This window comes from Dermacentor albipictus, chromosome 9 (assembly GCF_038994185.2).
Source record: "Dermacentor albipictus isolate Rhodes 1998 colony chromosome 9, USDA_Dalb.pri_finalv2, whole genome shotgun sequence".
Classification (NCBI taxonomy): Eukaryota; Metazoa; Arthropoda; class Arachnida; order Ixodida; family Ixodidae; genus Dermacentor; species Dermacentor albipictus.
Genome location: NC_091829.1, coordinates 120,861,450 through 120,878,618, shown reverse-complemented (window position 1 = coordinate 120,878,618; position 17,169 = coordinate 120,861,450). Strand labels below are relative to the sequence as shown.

Sequence of the window (17,169 nt, the reverse complement as noted above, 5' to 3'; positions counted from 1 at the left end):
TTACCACATATGCTCTGAAGAGCCCCAAGTTTGCAAAAAAATAAAAAAAACTGCTCAGTTGTTCCTAAAGCTTCCTTTATGCTTTCAATAAAGCACGCTTTATAATGCGCAGTGTCATGATAGAAACTTTCTAATGTTGCCAATACCAAGATGTGAAAATTATTCTATATGAATGGTGAGAAGGCTGTACATTATTCAAAAAAGCTATTTAAAAATATTCCATATCCAATTTTATCCAATTGTGACACTATTCAATTCATATTTGATTTGGTCTTGAAAACTTTCACACACCCATAATAGTGGATAGGACAAATCAAATGAAATGAACAGATGAAGTGTTGACATACAGATGAAGTGCTGAATAGACAGTGCTTTGTCCTTTAATTCTGTTTGCCCTGCCTTCTGCACTGTTGCTCCATTTAGCTGTAACATGTACCAACAAGCGCAAATTAGCACTCTTTTGTAGTGGTGCCACGTGTCTTATCATTGAGTTACAGCAGCTTTAACAGACACTTTAGAGAAGCCCTATATAAGTTTACACTGATAAAGTAGTGTTTCAAAACTCTATTTTCGTTAATTTAACAAAAAGAATTTGATTACTAGAACAGATAATGAATACGAAGCTTCAATTTTTAAAATTTCATGCCAACACCTTGGCACCAGTACACGAGTGTGATGTAATAGATTTTAAAGTATTTTTTGGTATTTGGGCCATTGCAATGCAGTAAAACCTTTTGAAACTTGCCAAGTTAGAGTGTTTGGCTCTTTTAGGCTACAATGTATGATGTACCTTAACCGATAAAAGATTAACTGGATTTGGACAGACACCATCAAAATCCACAACATCACGGAGAGTTCGTGCAGGAACTTAATGGTGGTGTCACCACCTGCCTTTCGTTTTTGCATCTTTTCCGAATTACCAAGCTAGTTGGATTACCAAGTTGTTGCTGAAGGGTAGTTTACTAATATAGCTCAAGTCATTAGCGCCCCTTTCAAGTCATCAGTGTGCTGTGACAACTCATTCAAACCCACGCCCTGTAGCGAGAGCTTATTCAAAAACTTTGTATGCCTTGTGTACAGTGGAGCTGAGTAGCCACGCTTTCAGTCGTACAGAAAACTGGAAGCTCTGACCTCCGTACGTCTCATTGCAAAATATGTGCTACACCAGGGAGGCCAACACCCTTGCCACGAGTGTATAAAAAATGTCACGAGGCATCTAATGCTGCAAGTTTTAATGTCATTAGATCGATACAACCCAAACAAAACTTAACGACATTCACTTTAATGTTAACTTGCAACCAAATGCCTTTGCCACAGCTCATTTGCCTGCTCTCTTCAGCCGAACTCATGGCTCTTAATGAGCATACCTTGCTTCAAGTAGGCTTTAAACTGGCAGGCGGGAAGCTGTACTTCCTCTGTGCTTTTCACAGTGTAGTTGTTTTATATCTACAACATTTTATATAAAACTACAACTTCATATACACTCAAACCTCACTCAAACGAAGTTGAAGAGGCAGCTGAAATTACTTCGTTATATCAGTTATTTTGTTATATCCATATTTGCCATTTACTGCAACGTATGCCCAATGGTGTGCACAATTGTAAACATGTAAATAAGAAGGCAGCCTTGTGTCATGTGGAGCCACTAGCTACATGGCCACACATGCGATAAAATTTGAATGAAACAACAAAAGAACCTTGTGTTGTGTGTGACACACCAAAAACTTGTGTGTGACACACCAAAAGAAACTTTGGTGTGTCACACGACTTCTTAGCACCTGACGCGACCGCCTTTAGATAGCTGCCTTCTGTTCTATTGCGATGGTCTTTCGCATTTGCTTCCCACTTGGCTCGTCTTGGGTGAGCAGCGGCACACGGCACACAACACAGGGCACATCTGTGTGATCGAGGAGATAAGTGCATTTTGCCGTGCTGGCTTGGCTTGGCTGGCTCGTGGCCTCCGAGATCGCACTGATGCTGATGCGATGTCGGAGGCTACGCCCGGCTGCGCCTCCCTGCGCAGTGCACCCATGCAGTAGTGTATGCATACATCTTTCGCACTGCTGCATGTAGCCACGCAGGTGCGCAGCTGCGAGAAAGACCAGTGTTGCTCGACGACATATTACACGCGGGAGTTCTGGAGCGCCGAATCCCATGGAAAGCGATGTGTTTGGCACTCAATGGTCAGGCATTTTTTTTTTCCAGAGACGAATCTAGTTTGTTATATCCATTGGCCAAACAATTTCACTTCGTTAAAACAAGGTTTCGAATACATGGATCTCTATGGGGTTTTTAAGGGGTTTACTTCGTTATACTTATTATTTCGTTATATCCTGTTTTGTTATAACGAGGCTCGAGTGCACTACAACTTGTGGATGGAATGTTAGAATAAATTACACATTAATTGTGCATCCTGGCGACTTACAATATGTGACATACTACTATGTTCTAGTCATGAATGCAATGAGGCCACTGTACTACAAAATGCGTCACCCTGCTCTTTTTCGGTAAATAGGTTCAGATTTGCGATGCGTTTCAAGTTTATAAACACACCACAATTTCAGACATAAAAGTATGATAGCTAATGCCACGTTGAGTTGCATGATGCATACCCATCTTTCTTTCATGTGGCGTTGCACTTATTTTTGGTTGCAAATGCAAGCAGTGAGAAAAGTCTTTGCAGCATTGCTTGCTATGTATGAAACGAAGTCAAACTTCAGTATAACAAACACCGATATGATGAATTATGGGATACAACAAGTAAATAAAAAAATTATCTTACCACTATTACTGTGTAAGGTTTACAACAAATATTGAATATAACGAAACTATTTTTGTGCCAGGTGCGACTTCATAATAACGAAATTTGACTGCAGTAGCTATGGCCTCAGGCTCACTCAATGAAATAAAAACAACTGAGAGCCAAGAAGAACCTACAAAAAAGCCTCTTGACAGCTTTAGTGAGGAGAGCTGGAATGGTCTGGGTGCACACAATTAAACTGATAAATCTGTTGCCTGCTGCCTTGAGGTTTTCAGGATCCCTCTGAAAACATGTGAAGGCTATGGTTGTTGTATCCAAAGCATACGATCCCCAAGTTAAATCAAATGAGGCATTTATTAATAATAAGGAGCATTCAAAACTGACATGCTCTTGAACAAAAAGTTTGCCAGTCATAGGCATCAGAGGTGCATAATGACCAAGATGCCTTCAATATCCCTCCAACAAGCTTAAATTCATAGTGCTTTGTATCAAATGTATCTAAAGCACAGTGTACTTAAGTCAGATATGGTAAATAACTACACCACATTTACACCCAAACATATTTACGAGTCGGAGCTGCATCACACAATGTTTTTTGTTCACCGAAACAGTGCCTAACAAGGTTCCACTTACACTCGGTGTTGTTTAGGTCGGCAATCATCACTTGCAACCATCTGTGCCGACTCATTTTCACGGCTTACATCATAAGGTTTATGGTTTGATGAAATTATGCTCATTACACAAACCAGGAGTGCTATTCTAGACATCGGCCAATTCCGCCATTTTGTTGTATTGGTCCTCTTGTCAACTCTGATTGGCACAGATGGCTACTACGGCCTCTCCGACTGGTTCAAAATGGCACTATTACAAAATTTGACAATATGATGGAATTCACCAATGTCTAGAATAGCATCCTTATTTTACAGGAGTACTGATGGATATTTTTGAAGTTGTAGAAGTTCTGGCATGCATTTCCCACGCATGAGAGGATGACACTTGAGAAAGCGATAGTGATAACAGTGCATTTAATTAGGTAAGTAGCCAATGGCGTGTCTAATGAAGCGGCAGAAGACAGGGCGGTGTTTGTAATGTAATGAAGCACTAGAAAACACATGCACTGGAGCCATCTCGCCACACTTTCACAGTAGAAACAGAGCCAAGGCTGTCAAAAATGTAATTGTTAATCTCCTACATCAATTTCTAAACCAAAACACTTGCAGCCTGTGTTGGGACCCCTGCGTAAGGTGAGTCTGTTGCATCAACACAACCCTAAGAGCCAAGTGGCAGTAACCACAACCGCCGAAACACTGGAACTTCATTGTTCTGTCTCTGTGCTGCCATAACTTAGCCCGCCATAAACTGCCAAACGCCATTGTTGATCAGATCAACTCATCGTCATTCAGATCGTCCATAGAAGGAATGTACTGCTGAAATTCCACCCCCTCATGTAATACCCCTTCAATGGGGCCTTTGAGGTACTAATAAATAAATAAAATAAATGAATGCATGAGCTCGGCCACTCTTAATATCCCATTCATATAAGTTGTGCCAGCTACCACCCAACCAGAAATGCAAGCTAAAACAGGTCACATAGTAGCACAGTTCAATTTACTCACGCAGGAACCAGTCTTTGCTGACTAGTTACCTTACACAATGAGTTGTATGTGCCTTTGGGATTCATGGAGCTCTATTTGAATTGTTAGAGAACGTTGGATTAACAAGGTTTGAATCACCATATTTGTTTAAATCTAGGCCAGCTGCAATTCTAGAATGACCCCTGAAATTTGCAAGGTCAGCAAATTTTTAAAACTTTCGAAAGAACAAAAATGGTTCTCGACTGCAAAATGAATGTGCAACCTCACAAAGATGTTGCACTTTCAGAATTTCATTGCATGATGCCACGACCCAATTCACTATCTAAGTGAAGTACACACGCCAAAGGAATGTCGAAGTAGACAGGCATCTGAACTTGTTCCGAGCAATTCCTCAAACATTTGTGACATCCTTTCCCTTCTTCTATGTGATCTCTACTGTTGTGAACATTATTGCTTCTCATCGTGTCCCAAAAAATTCAGCGTCACCTTTTTCTGACTCGTGGCATTGACATCTCTGCAGTCATGAAAGTCTGGCCATTGTGTCCATCCTCAAAAGCCGATTTCCAGACTTACGTAGATTATTTATTAAAGAACAGTATTGACCTACATTTGAATAAATCTGGTATCAAGCTTTCATGGTATGTTTGGCCACAGCATCATTTAAACTATCAAGTATTTAATTAATCACCTCGATTGCAAACACAGCAACTGGAATGGGCAACTCTCGGTTTTGAGCACAGCCCATCAGTGTTTCTTCCAAATCACGGCTGGCAACCTGTGCTATGGCACCCGCATTCTTCAGGGCCTGCAAAAGAAAAAAGAAAAAAAGGTGAGAAGTTGCAGGATTATTACCTGTCACAAAACACTGTAACTTGTTTTCCTAGATAAAAGAGACGTGAGAAGCAAAAACGCAATGCATTAGCGTAGGTGTCTGAAGGAATGCCTGAATTTGCTTACATTAGCAAAACTGAAATGTACGCAGCACACACTAGGTGTGTCGTGCCACATCTTAAGGCCCAATAAATGATACACAGTAAGACTTTCTTTAAAAGGACAGCAACTAAAAATATTAAGCCGAGATATCTTGAAGGCTCCTGTGAAAACAAATTCATCATTTGTGGTAAGAAACAAAAGGAAGTATTCAAGCTAGGAAGGCTTAGGAGTAAGGATCGATGGCGAATATCTCAGCAACCTTCGGTTTGCCAATGACATTGTTCTATTCAGCAACACTGCAGACGAGTTACAACAAATGATTGAGGCCTTAAAAGAGAGAGAGTAAGCGTGGGGTTGAAGATTAATACGCAGAAGACAAAAATAATGATGAATAGCCGAGCAAGGAAACAAGAGTTCAGGATCGCCAGTCAGCGTCTAGAGCTTGTGAAGGAGTATGTTTACCTAGGTCAATTAATCACAGGGAACCCTGATCATGAGAAGGGAATTCATAGAAGAATAAAAGTGGATTGGATCGCATACGGCAGACATTATCAGATCCTGACCAGAAGCTTACCATTATCATTGAAAAGGAAAGTGTACAATCAGTGCAATTTACCGGTGCTGACGTATGGGGCAGAGACTTGAAGACTGACAAAGAAGCATGACAACAAGTTAAGGACCGCACAAAGAGCGATGGAATGAAGAATGCTAGGCCTAACATTAAGAGATAGAAAGAGAGCGGTGTGGATCAGAGAGCAAACAGGGATAGCCGATATTCTAATTGACATTAAGAGAAAGAAATGGAGCTGGGCAGGTCATGTAATGCGTAGATTAGATAGCCGTTGGACCACTCGTGTTCCAGAATGGATACCAAAAGAAGGGAAACGCAGTTGAGGACGGCTGACGACTAGGTGGAGCAATGAAATTAAGAAATTCGCAGATGCTAGTTGGAATCGGTCGACTCAGGGCAGGGGTAATTGTAGATCGCAGAGAGAGGACTTCGTCCTGCAGTGGACATAAAATGGGCCGATGATGATGATGATGGTAAGAATGCAGCTTTCATAAGTAAGAAAATTATGAAAGAGGTAAATTGAAGTGGTGCCACGTGTTGTACTGTGGTACCTCCCTTGTGACATCAGTGCTGGTTGACTCAATTAGAGCACAACAGAGGGAGGTCACGTGGAGATAGCATCAACATGTCCGTTTTGGCATGGGCAGTTCAAATTGAGGACCAGCAGCGGGACCTTCAGTGGAAATTTTCTACACAACCAAGCTCTGTTCTGTACTTGTGCGCTCTGTACCTTCAGATTCAAGAAGGGAAACTTTGGGACAGTTGGTCCAACGTGTTTAAAGAGGAAAAGAACTGTGACTTCAGGCGGGACGTAAGACAAAGGAGTGGACAGGACGAGCGCTAACTAGCAACCGAGGTTAATTACCATGAAACACATAGCAGCAAAAGGTCGCATCTGCACGCAGCATGCCTTGACATCTGAACAACGAAGATGAAACACACGTGGCAGAAGGCACCCTAGATGATTATGGAAAGTGCCAAGGGGCAAAAAATGACTATCACTCGTTAATCAAAAACTGGGTTTCTTTATCTAGGAGAGCCACCGAAGGCTCACTTACACACGTGTCTAGGCTCAGTCTGTGCATGTGTGCCGCTTCCATAATTTCTCGCTCAAGTCTATAGGCCTCGTGCACCGCCTATAGAGGCGCCACTGATAGCCATCTAGCGGGCGCTTCCAACAATACGCGCGGGAGCAGTAGCAGACGACAACGCTTTGCAGCAAGGGTGACTGAAGTTCGCGGCTGCGATTTGTCCTTTGTTTAGGTGCCAGACTGCTTCTTCTGCGGTGACAGCTGTAGGGAAGACGCAGACCTCTGTGGGAGCAGGTATGAACAAGATGTTACCGCTGTTTGGGGCAACATGGTCCACATACGCGCCAGGTGCGTCCCGCAGACAAACGCCATGAAGACCATTTACATGAAGTGGAGCTCATGTAAACTAGCCGACAAATTTTGTTGACTAATGCGATGTCTTGACCGTGTTTTTTTTCTTTAATTCTACCCTTGCCGTAATGCTGCTTCTGTACCTCAATAATAAGCACCCGTCGTTAGTGCAGACTTAGATAACAAATCCGCACGGTGCGATGTCTGCATATGCCGTTGTGATTTTTCTGCCGATGAATACATGTGACGCCGCCGAATAAGTGTAGTGAAAGTCGCCTGAAGAAGAATAATTGCGAATTTATTGATAGAAACGCGCACACTATAGTCAATGAAGCCACCAAATGCACGGCTTAATAAAAGTGCGTGTTAGCGCTGTACTGCCGATCAACTGCCGTTCGCGCTGCAGTTTTTGCAATTTTAAATTCCCGAGGGAGCTGCTTTGAAACGTACAAAGCTATAGTCTGACTAACTTTGCAGTACCTTTTTGAAATGTTACTAGAGAGAGGTGCCACATGATATATTTAAAGGCAGAGCAGCGCCAGTCAAATTATATCCAGCGCTGGCGGCAAGGCCGGGTTTAGTCCTATGCGGCGTAAGCATAATAAGAAATAATTCAGTTGAGTACAAAATTCACTCGCAAGAAGCGACTACGTTGTGAAACAAACAAATCACTCGGCGTGTTAAGTCTGCTCAAACAGCATCAAGGTGTGATGACTTACCAAACGTGACGCGAACTATTCAGCGAAAAATGGAACAAAAATATCATATGCAGCAACTATTAGCAATTCTCGCCCTGAGCTACCTATTTTCTAAACACATTTCCCAAAAAACCACAATATCTAATCCTTGGGCGAAATAAATAAAGCTGTTAAAGAAGCACTTGCTTGGTGTCATTCCGATAAGACACAGCGTGATTTATACCCTTTACAAATGAGGCAGAGTGAAAACCTCGCAGCTCAAAAGAATCAAGAGTTATGCATGAAGCAACTAGCAACAGTTAAACATGTGCGAAACCACGCATAAAATAGATGTAAAAACATGAAGTGCACGACAGCTGGTGCGAGGATTTACCGGACCACATAAAACTAACACTTTCAGTTCTTGCAAACTTCTGTGGCTTTAACATACAACACAATGCGCTCATGCAGTCGTGCTGCCTAGCTAGCCCAACGCGGTAAAGAAGCGGAAAACAATATAAGCGGCAAAATGCCTTTCAGCGAAATGCCTTTAAACCGCATGCTGCACTGCAGACGAACTTCGTCGCTTACGCGTCTAACTACAATCGAGTAAAAAATAATAATAAAAAGAAAAAACACCGAAGCGACAAAGGAAAGGATGAGAACAAGAAATTTCGCGCCGAAGCGACGATCCATTGCCACCGTTGCTCCTGTTGATGAGGCTTTGCGGGGAATAATTAGAACCGTATCGCCGGCACGTTTTCGCCTGTATTTGAGCCCCCCACCGTGCAACAATTCTTCTTCGACATTCTTCGGAAGCTTTGGCCATTCCACACATGCAAAGGGTGTTGCCTATTTTGCTCTGAAAACACAAATAAGACGGAGAAGCACTATCAGCGACGCAACAAACTACGGCGTGCTACGGCGCGCGGCTCGCTCCTCTCCCGTGCGTTCTGCGCAAGGCCGCCACCAGTGGTGCTGCCATCAACGTGCACGCTGTGTATAGTCTCCCCATCCTACAATAATGGCTTGAATGAATGTGGGGTAGCAACCTTTGCATTCCCTGGTGTGTCTGGGGATATTGGCGCCACTACCACCCTTCAAGGAGCAGAAATGCTACCGCAGTCTATTATTAATACATTGGCCAGTTTGGCCAATGTACACAGTGCCACATCACAGTGGAAACTGGTGCACCATGCTGGTGGCACAGTGCACGTACTGGTACTCGTGCTTAGTAGTGCAGGCAACCTTGCGCAGATCATTCACCATGCACATACATAGTTGGGATAATTTGTAGGGAGCTGAGAACACGAGTCAAATGCCCTGTTTAGCCGCCACCTTCATGCCCTATGTGCACAAAATGGTACACAACCTTCAGAAAAGATGCCAGAACCCACTGCACTAGTGTTTGCCCTATCCTAACAAAACTCTGAATGAAACGCACCCCCACATTCAATGTGTATAAAGTGGAAAACTAATGTGGGCATTTATTTATTTATTTATTTAGTTAGTTATTTATACTTCGATCTCAAAGAGAGATGATAGCAGGTGTGATACACAAAAATTGTTTAGATAAAAAGGCACAAGCACACACAAATAAAAACAGTATATAAAAGTGAATGAATATAAGAATTTGTTAAATATGAAAAGGAGAAAATTGATGACTAACACAAATGATTCAAATACACATACTTTAGATATAATTTAGATTACTACAACCCTAAATAAGACCAAAAAGGCAGAACAAGAACAAATAACACAGCATACATAACAAAACCTAAGTAGCACAAAAAATTATTGTATTTCTCAAATGAATGAATGAAGACAATGAATCTTGGGTCACAACATCATCAGCAAGGCTATTCCATTCAACAATGGTTTGTGAAGAAAAGAGTACTAAAGGTGTTATTGTAAGAGAATGTCGTTGTCTGGTACCATAGCCTTTAGAAAGCGATAATATGTGATGTACCTATGTTATATCTTTTTACTAGCTGGTAAAAGAACCTTAGTTGACAAATGTGATTTCTACTGATAACTGAAGATAATGCACTTTGTTTGGAGAGTTCAGTAACTAACATATGCCCATATGAATTATAAATATACCACATTACCTTCTTTTTTGTATTCTTTCCAGCTTGTTGATGTTTGTCTTTGCGTACGGGTCTCAAATGGGTACTACATACTCAAGCATAGGACATATAATAGACTGATATGCAAGGATACGTACAGCAGGTGTGGAAATTTTAAAGAATGTTTCAAAAGGACAATTTGCATAGCACTTCACTTGCAACCACGTCTACGTGCTTTGTCCAAGACAGATTACTAGTAATCCGTAAGCCCAGATATTTATATTGTGTTAGCTCTGAGAGGGTAATGGCATTTGCTCCATAATGAAAAAGGAGTGGCTTCTTCTTATGAGTTTGCACAAAGACATTCTTTTTTTTAAATCAATAGTAATCTGCCACTTCTTAAACCATGATGTGATTTTTGGAGGTTCTGGTTTGATCTGACTTGACCATCAACATAAAATTAAGCCTAACGTGCACCCAATTTTTTTCACTAGAAAAATGGGCAATAGTCTAATAATGTGTGTTGTACAAGGGTGGCTCGTTTTCTAAAGTCAGCTTCGCCGCAATGTATGTGTTGGGCGTTATAGCATATGAAAACCACGAAGGTGGTTTCGTGTCTGATTGCACTGCACAGGCTATTTTCTGGCCCAATGGGGTAAATACTGTAATTGGTCATCGTGAGCTACGGCTATTGCTTGAAAATCTTCGTAGGGGGCAGGCTGCAAACAGGTGTTTTTGATGGGAGATGGCATATGTTCCAGTGCCTTGACTAAGCTCCACCAAGACAGACACCGCCACTAAAGAGGCCACTATTGGGGTCACCATAAGGGTCAAGTAGATGCGCGCTTACTGCTAAAGTTGGCCAATTTTAGGATCAGAATAACGAAAGTATTGGCCAATATAAATGCATTGGTGCCAGCTGGGACCTTTGGTCAGGAATGAATTAACTGAAAAATTGAATTAACTGGAGTCAAATTGACAGAAGTCTACTGTAATCACTGGGTACATGGCCGAACGAAGAACTTCGGCACTGCACATGTGAGACACTGCGGCAGAAACCAATATACAGTGGACTCTCTTTAAGGTGGTAGGCCACATTTGAAAGTAAATTTGTTTTCCCAAAATGGATTTTTTGTTTTTCACATTTTATGTATGGCCAAACATTCAGCAACGTATCACAAAAAAAATCATTGTCCTATCGTCACTAGTTTGGGAGTTACAGTGAGTTTTCCAACCTATACCCTCGTATTGCAAAACCAAAAATCATTACTATTGTTTAAATGTAAATATTATTCAAAATACTTTTTTTCATTTTATGTCGTCACTGCATACCCACACGAAGAAAAGGAGACTCTGGTGCACCTCGTGGGGGCTTCAGCTACAAAGCTGGTGCATTTTAAGCCAGTGCGTTGTTTTTTAAACCTTTCACACGGTTTGGAGATTTGTTTGTTTTTCTGAAAACAAGATCTTCCTGCAACTCATGTTATGCAAACTTTGATAACGTTTTTTAAATCAACATTTTGATATCAAATTTTGCACACTCATTCTTCACATAGAGATATGTGCCATGAACTAGAGCAAAAAGAATTTATGCAACATTTTTGCACTTGCAGCTCAGTTCGCAAACAAATTTGGTCAATATTGGCAATTTTTTTCACTTTGTTTAGTTTCTCCAACCTTACTTCCTTAATATTTATCACATTGAATTCATCCTAGTTCATTGAACAGGTCTCCCACTTACCTAAATAAATGCCAAAGTTTACTCAATTTGGCGATTCATTAGTTACTTAGCAATGTTGGTGATGCTATCACTTTTGCCGCATTTTATAAGAAAGATTACCTGCCAAAAAATTGAATGAACCGTTTCCTATAGTTTGAATAGTTGAATAAGCTAAATAAGACATGCTTATTTAGGGCAAAAATTTATTTGAATCCTAGCTCCTGATTTAAATAACTTTGTGTGTGTGTGCGTGTGTGTGTGTGTGTGTGTGTGTGTGTGTGCGTGTGTGTGTGTGCGCGCGCGCGTGTGTGCGCGCGTGTGTGTGTGTGCACGTGCGTGTGTGTGTGGCCTACCATCTTAAATGGAACCTCAGGGTACCAGGGAAACTGTCCGTTTATGAGGAGTTCCGATTATTAGGAGACAAAGCTGTTAGCATTGTATGAATACAAAACAAACCAACCATGAGGTTGGTGTTCCGTTTAAGCAATTTACATTTATGGAGATTATACTGTACTGTGTGATGGTATAATTTGGCATTGTGGTTGGCAGCAACAGTGCCGTTTCGTGACGTGCCCATAAGGTGTTGTGATTCCCGGATGGCATGGGGTCACAAAAGAAAGCTCATCTGGACAATCACCTTTCATGGTTTCTGCCACAATTTTTAAATAATTAATCCTAGAGGGAAAACTGGTGCTGTCATGTTGTTGCATGCGTAAGAATGCTGGCATGTGGTGGTTTCAAATTGGCACCTTTAGTTGGAGAGCCACGTTACTGCGATGACGTGTCTGGCTCGCAGCATACTGTCTGTCCCAATTATCTGCTAGCATGTGAAAGGCCAAATTTAAAAAATATATATTTTCTGTTATCTAAAACCGTTTTCTGTTATGTAAAACCGTTTTCTTACTAAAACACGAGAACTCATACTGGGTTGTGCACCTGTGTACAATGTTAACAGTGCCCGTGGCTGCTGAAATTGGAAGAAAAAAGATCGCGCAGATCCAGAGCACATAGTATGGAAATCATCATCATAAACGTACAGTGATCATCTCAAAGAGCTAGCCTGGTGTTGACGTGACAGAAGTGCATGTGTGGTTGTAACATAAAGGTTAGAGCATAGGGCTGTTGTGCTGGGGCCGAGGTTTGAATTTCAGCGCCAGATGCCCTTCATTCTTTTTTTTTCTTTTTTTTCACTGAATGCAAATTTACTGGGTGAGAAACCGACTGGCAACCGACCGACTGACTGACCCACGCGAAACCAATGGAATGGTAGGGAAAGAAAGCTTTGCTTTAAAATTACAATGTCTGCGCTCACTGTGCGTCACTTTCCATCATACGCTTTTGTTTCCTTCACTTACTTGCATTAAATGTGAGTAAACAATAACAAACAAAAAAATGAATTGAAGTCGAGGTTTTGACGGAAGCCCGTCTGGTCGGGAGGCATCTCTACATCTCTCGGGAGCATCGTCTACAGGCAAGTGCATGGGACACCGATGGGCGCATCCATTTCGGTAACCACTGCAAATTTAACTATGGAATGGCTTGAGCGTCGAGCACTCGCCTCTTTCAACTCGCCGCCCAGAGTCTTCCTACGTTACGTAGACGATGTGTTCTGCATAATTCAGCGAGAACAAATTCCTTCATTTTTGTCACATTTGAACAGTATTGAAGCGTCCTTACAATTCACAGTCGAGGAAGAAAAAGATGGTGAGCTTCCTTCTCTAGACGTCCTCGTAAAGCGTGACAGGCGCAGCCTGGCATTCACCGTGTACAGAAAGAGCACACACACAGGCAGGTATCTGCATTTTAACGCGATAGCGTTAAGGAGCTCGTGTCGCAGAAAAGCCGGTGTCGTCGGCGTCGGTGTCGGTGTCGGCGTCGGTGTCGGCGTCAGCGTTTTGCGGCGTTGACCGTGAGCGATAAATCACGGCAGGCACTCCGTAAATAAAAAGCAACTTCCAAGATGGGCTGGGTGGGAATCGAACCAGGGTCTCCGGAGTGTGAGACGGAGACGCTACCACTCAGCCACGATTTCGATGCGTCCAAAAGGTACAAACGCGCCTCTAGTGAATGCGGTGTTGCCTTCGAAACGAGCCGTGGAAAGTTATACTGTGGTGTATATCGGTAATTATGAACATGTAACTTACAGAAGTCGCAATTACACGAGTAGCGAAGTGCGTTTCGCTGCATTTCTTCTGCGCTTTCCGCACACGGAGAGCCATCTTGCGGCAAACACAGAAGACCCCCTCCTCTCCATGTACGGCGCTGCCCCGACAGATGGCGCGCCACGCGCGCATTGGAGCTGTCGCGGCTCGGACTCTCTCCCCTGACAACGCTTCGCCTTGCTCCCTCTGTAGAATCAAGCTTCCTTCCTTTCTTTAGATCACTATCTCTCTATCTCTCTGCCCGTGCCGATCACGGCGTTTGGCTGGCGTGCATCATTTCCCCCTCCGGGATACCGAGTTCTTTGGTTCGCTCCGCTTGCTCAGGCGCACGTTTCGTTGCTGCGCCGAACGCCGCGTTGCTCGACCATATGGCTCGACGCTCACCGCGTCTGATGCGGGGCGCCTCGTAAGTGATGGCTGGCCTGTAGCCCATTGTCTTACACCCATTGGCGGGTCGACGGGAACGCTATCGGGTTCCACTCTTGAAGGCGAAGCTTAAGCGTCCTCCAATTTTTAATTCAGTGCACCCGATAAACCATAAGAGATCGGTAGTAGCCTCTCTTGTCGGCAGAACCAAGCGTATCTGCACAACGCCACAAAGCCGTGCTGCCGACCTACAAGAGGCCCACCGTAATCTCTCGGCATGTGGCTACCCGAAGTCGTTTGTGAACTCGGTGGAACGCCATCTGTCTCAGCCCCCAAGGCCTGACTGTGTGCTCCCAAGAAAACGCGCCCCCATACCGTATGTGCCCGGTGTGAGCGAGGGCTTAGCCCGCGTTCTACGCGGCTATGACGTCCAGGTAGCTCACGTACCGTCCCAAAAATTGCGCCACCGGCTGGTAAACGTGAAAGACAAGCTTCCAAAGACTAAGTTTCCTGGCATCGTCTACGGGATTCCATGTGAAGACTGCGACTGCGTATATATCGGCGAGACAGGAAATTTCGAACAGCGGTTGAAGCAGCATATCAACGATGTAAAAAAGAAAAAAGTCGCCTCAAACGCCTTGGCAGAGCATGCAGATGACTTGGACCACAGGATTGATTGGGATAACGCGAAGATATTAGAAAAAGAAAGAAATTTGACGTCAAGACACCACTTGGAATCTCTCCTAATCCAAATGACAGATAACACCCTCAACCGGAATGACGGAACCCTCCCCCCCATCTGCACGCGCTGCTTACAACATATTTTAAAACCATATAAACATTGTATCGCACGCCCTTGATTTCATTGTGAACAAGGCTCCCGTCAGGGGAGCCGAAACGTCTTTTCTTGTATTCATTCAGTGGTCGGTGTCCTTCTTTTTTTACCCTTCTTCAAAAAAATGAATTGTGGCCAAGCAGACCCTGTGTGATGGTTACATTAAAAGAAAGTGTTATTTGTGAGAAAATAACTATGGTTTAAGCCAAGCCTCGCATGCCCCCATCTCAGTATACCCATGGTGGTGCAGCGCCTGCTAGAGAACAGTGGTGCCGGATTTCCCTTGATGCAATATTGAAAGAAACTATAGCACTGCGTTGCAATGATCACAGTAGAAAGCAAAAACGACAGCTAAGCAAATAGCGGCCATCTTGAGTCTTGTTACTGTCAAAGCCAATAAAGAGCAACAATTGCAGTGACATCACACAGATCAGCCACAAGAACTCTGTATATATTGCCCAGCAAGAGGCTGGCTTATCACATTGTATCACCTTGTTCACCGTGAAGTTTGCAGCAACTTCCTTCTTGCCCGGTTAAACCAGTTTAAATTTTTACGAGGCTTGGAAAAATGCGGCTTGGTGAAGATAGCACAGATGTCTGAAATGGTGCAGGCTACTTTGCAGTCCAAACAAGATGGCAATCGAACAGCAGGCTTGGTAGCTTGACGGCAAGGTCATCCACTGACAGGAAACCATACTCGTATTTTCTAATGCATTTTCTATAGGCTACATTGTGTTTTTCATACGTTCACACACGCAAAATGGTAAAGTAGAGCTATATTTGTATTTGCTTTTCCTAGCCTTTTCTAGTTGACTTAAGGTGGCGTTACGTTTCAGAGACGTCTTCCAGGCAGTGCTATTGTCTCATTAGCGGTCTACATAGACTGTCTCTAATGCTGGCCAGAACTGGAACACACCCAATGACATTATGGAATACAAGGCAGTGCCAGTGGGTTCCACCAAGCTCCACCTACCTTCAGCATCATGATAAGGTGGTTTATCTTCTGTGGCTTGGTGTACAAGGGTGGATAAGATGCTGTGCTGATATCACAGTTTCTGCCGAGAAAAGCAGTAATGTGTTTGAAGATGGGGTCGAACACAGGCAGCACCTGAAAGAGCAGAGGCAAGTCATAGTGTGTGTTAAACCACCAAGCAGTAACTGGGCAGCCAAGACAGGAAAAAAGATTAGCTAGAAAAATCAAGAAGGAAAGCGGTTTGTGATGGAGACAGCCCGACAATTCTGACTTGAAGGTGCTATGGAGGTTTCTTACATATGCTGGGGCTCAAACGGAAGTGAAAGAATGGGTTAGCTTAAAAGGCCCAATAATAAACAGCTGAGTAGTACAGGGTCAGTCCACTGAAACCTGGCTAAAACAAAGCCACACACAACACAAAAAGTTATCTGGTATGTATTCGTTATAGTCATACATCCTGATATCAGCACAAAATGTTAATTTTAGATTTGCTTTGTTAATCCAATAATTCTTGTTCACTATATCACGGTTTGACTGCATAAAGCAAAGATTTATTTCACTATATTCTATTTCTTAACAAAGCTGGTCAATCACGGAGAGGTGGAAAGTCATCTGGGCCACTGAAAAAGCACAAAAAGGAATAAGATTGCGATAGAATCATTACATTGTTTCATCCCCCATTAGCACTACCGCTTCACACTTAGCCCTTGCTTCATACTGTAGCTGAGACTTCTGATGACAGCATTCAGTGAAAAAAACGAAATAATAAATAATAATAATAATAATAATAATAATAATAATAATAATAATAGTGAACAAAGCACCACAAATTGAGCAGGAAACTTGGATAAGGATTCCAGAAGGAAGCTTTCCTGGTTTACACTGTGGCTATTATTGTAGCTTTCATTGTTCACCATTGTAATGGGCGGCCTGCTGGAAAGTTAGTGCTTTAAATGTCGTGACTGAGTTTTACTTGCTTAGAAAGCTTTCTGAAAAACTGCCAAGACCAAGTGTGGCTAGTTCGTAAGCTCTACTGCTAATTTTGCATTGTTACTGGCATTCAGAATGCCAGTCATGCTTGTCTGTTAAAATAAAGGTGATGAAAGGTACATGGTGCTGAGGAAT

At 42.8% G+C, this 17,169-nt stretch overlaps 1 protein-coding gene across 1 annotated transcript in view; it reads right to left on the bottom strand.

The window, feature by feature from the left end:
* The window catches only part of LOC135912593 (uncharacterized), a 269,120-nt gene that overhangs the window by 153,384 nt on the left and 98,567 nt on the right, over positions 1 to 17,169 (bottom strand). Inside the window, exons 11-12 of the mRNA XM_065445088.2 lie at positions 16,045 to 16,179; positions 5,045 to 5,161 (exon numbers count right to left, since the gene is read on the bottom strand). Of these exons, the coding sequence (XP_065301160.2) occupies positions 5,045 to 5,161; positions 16,045 to 16,179 (252 nt within the window). The remainder of the gene's footprint in view (positions 1 to 5,044; positions 5,162 to 16,044; positions 16,180 to 17,169) is intronic.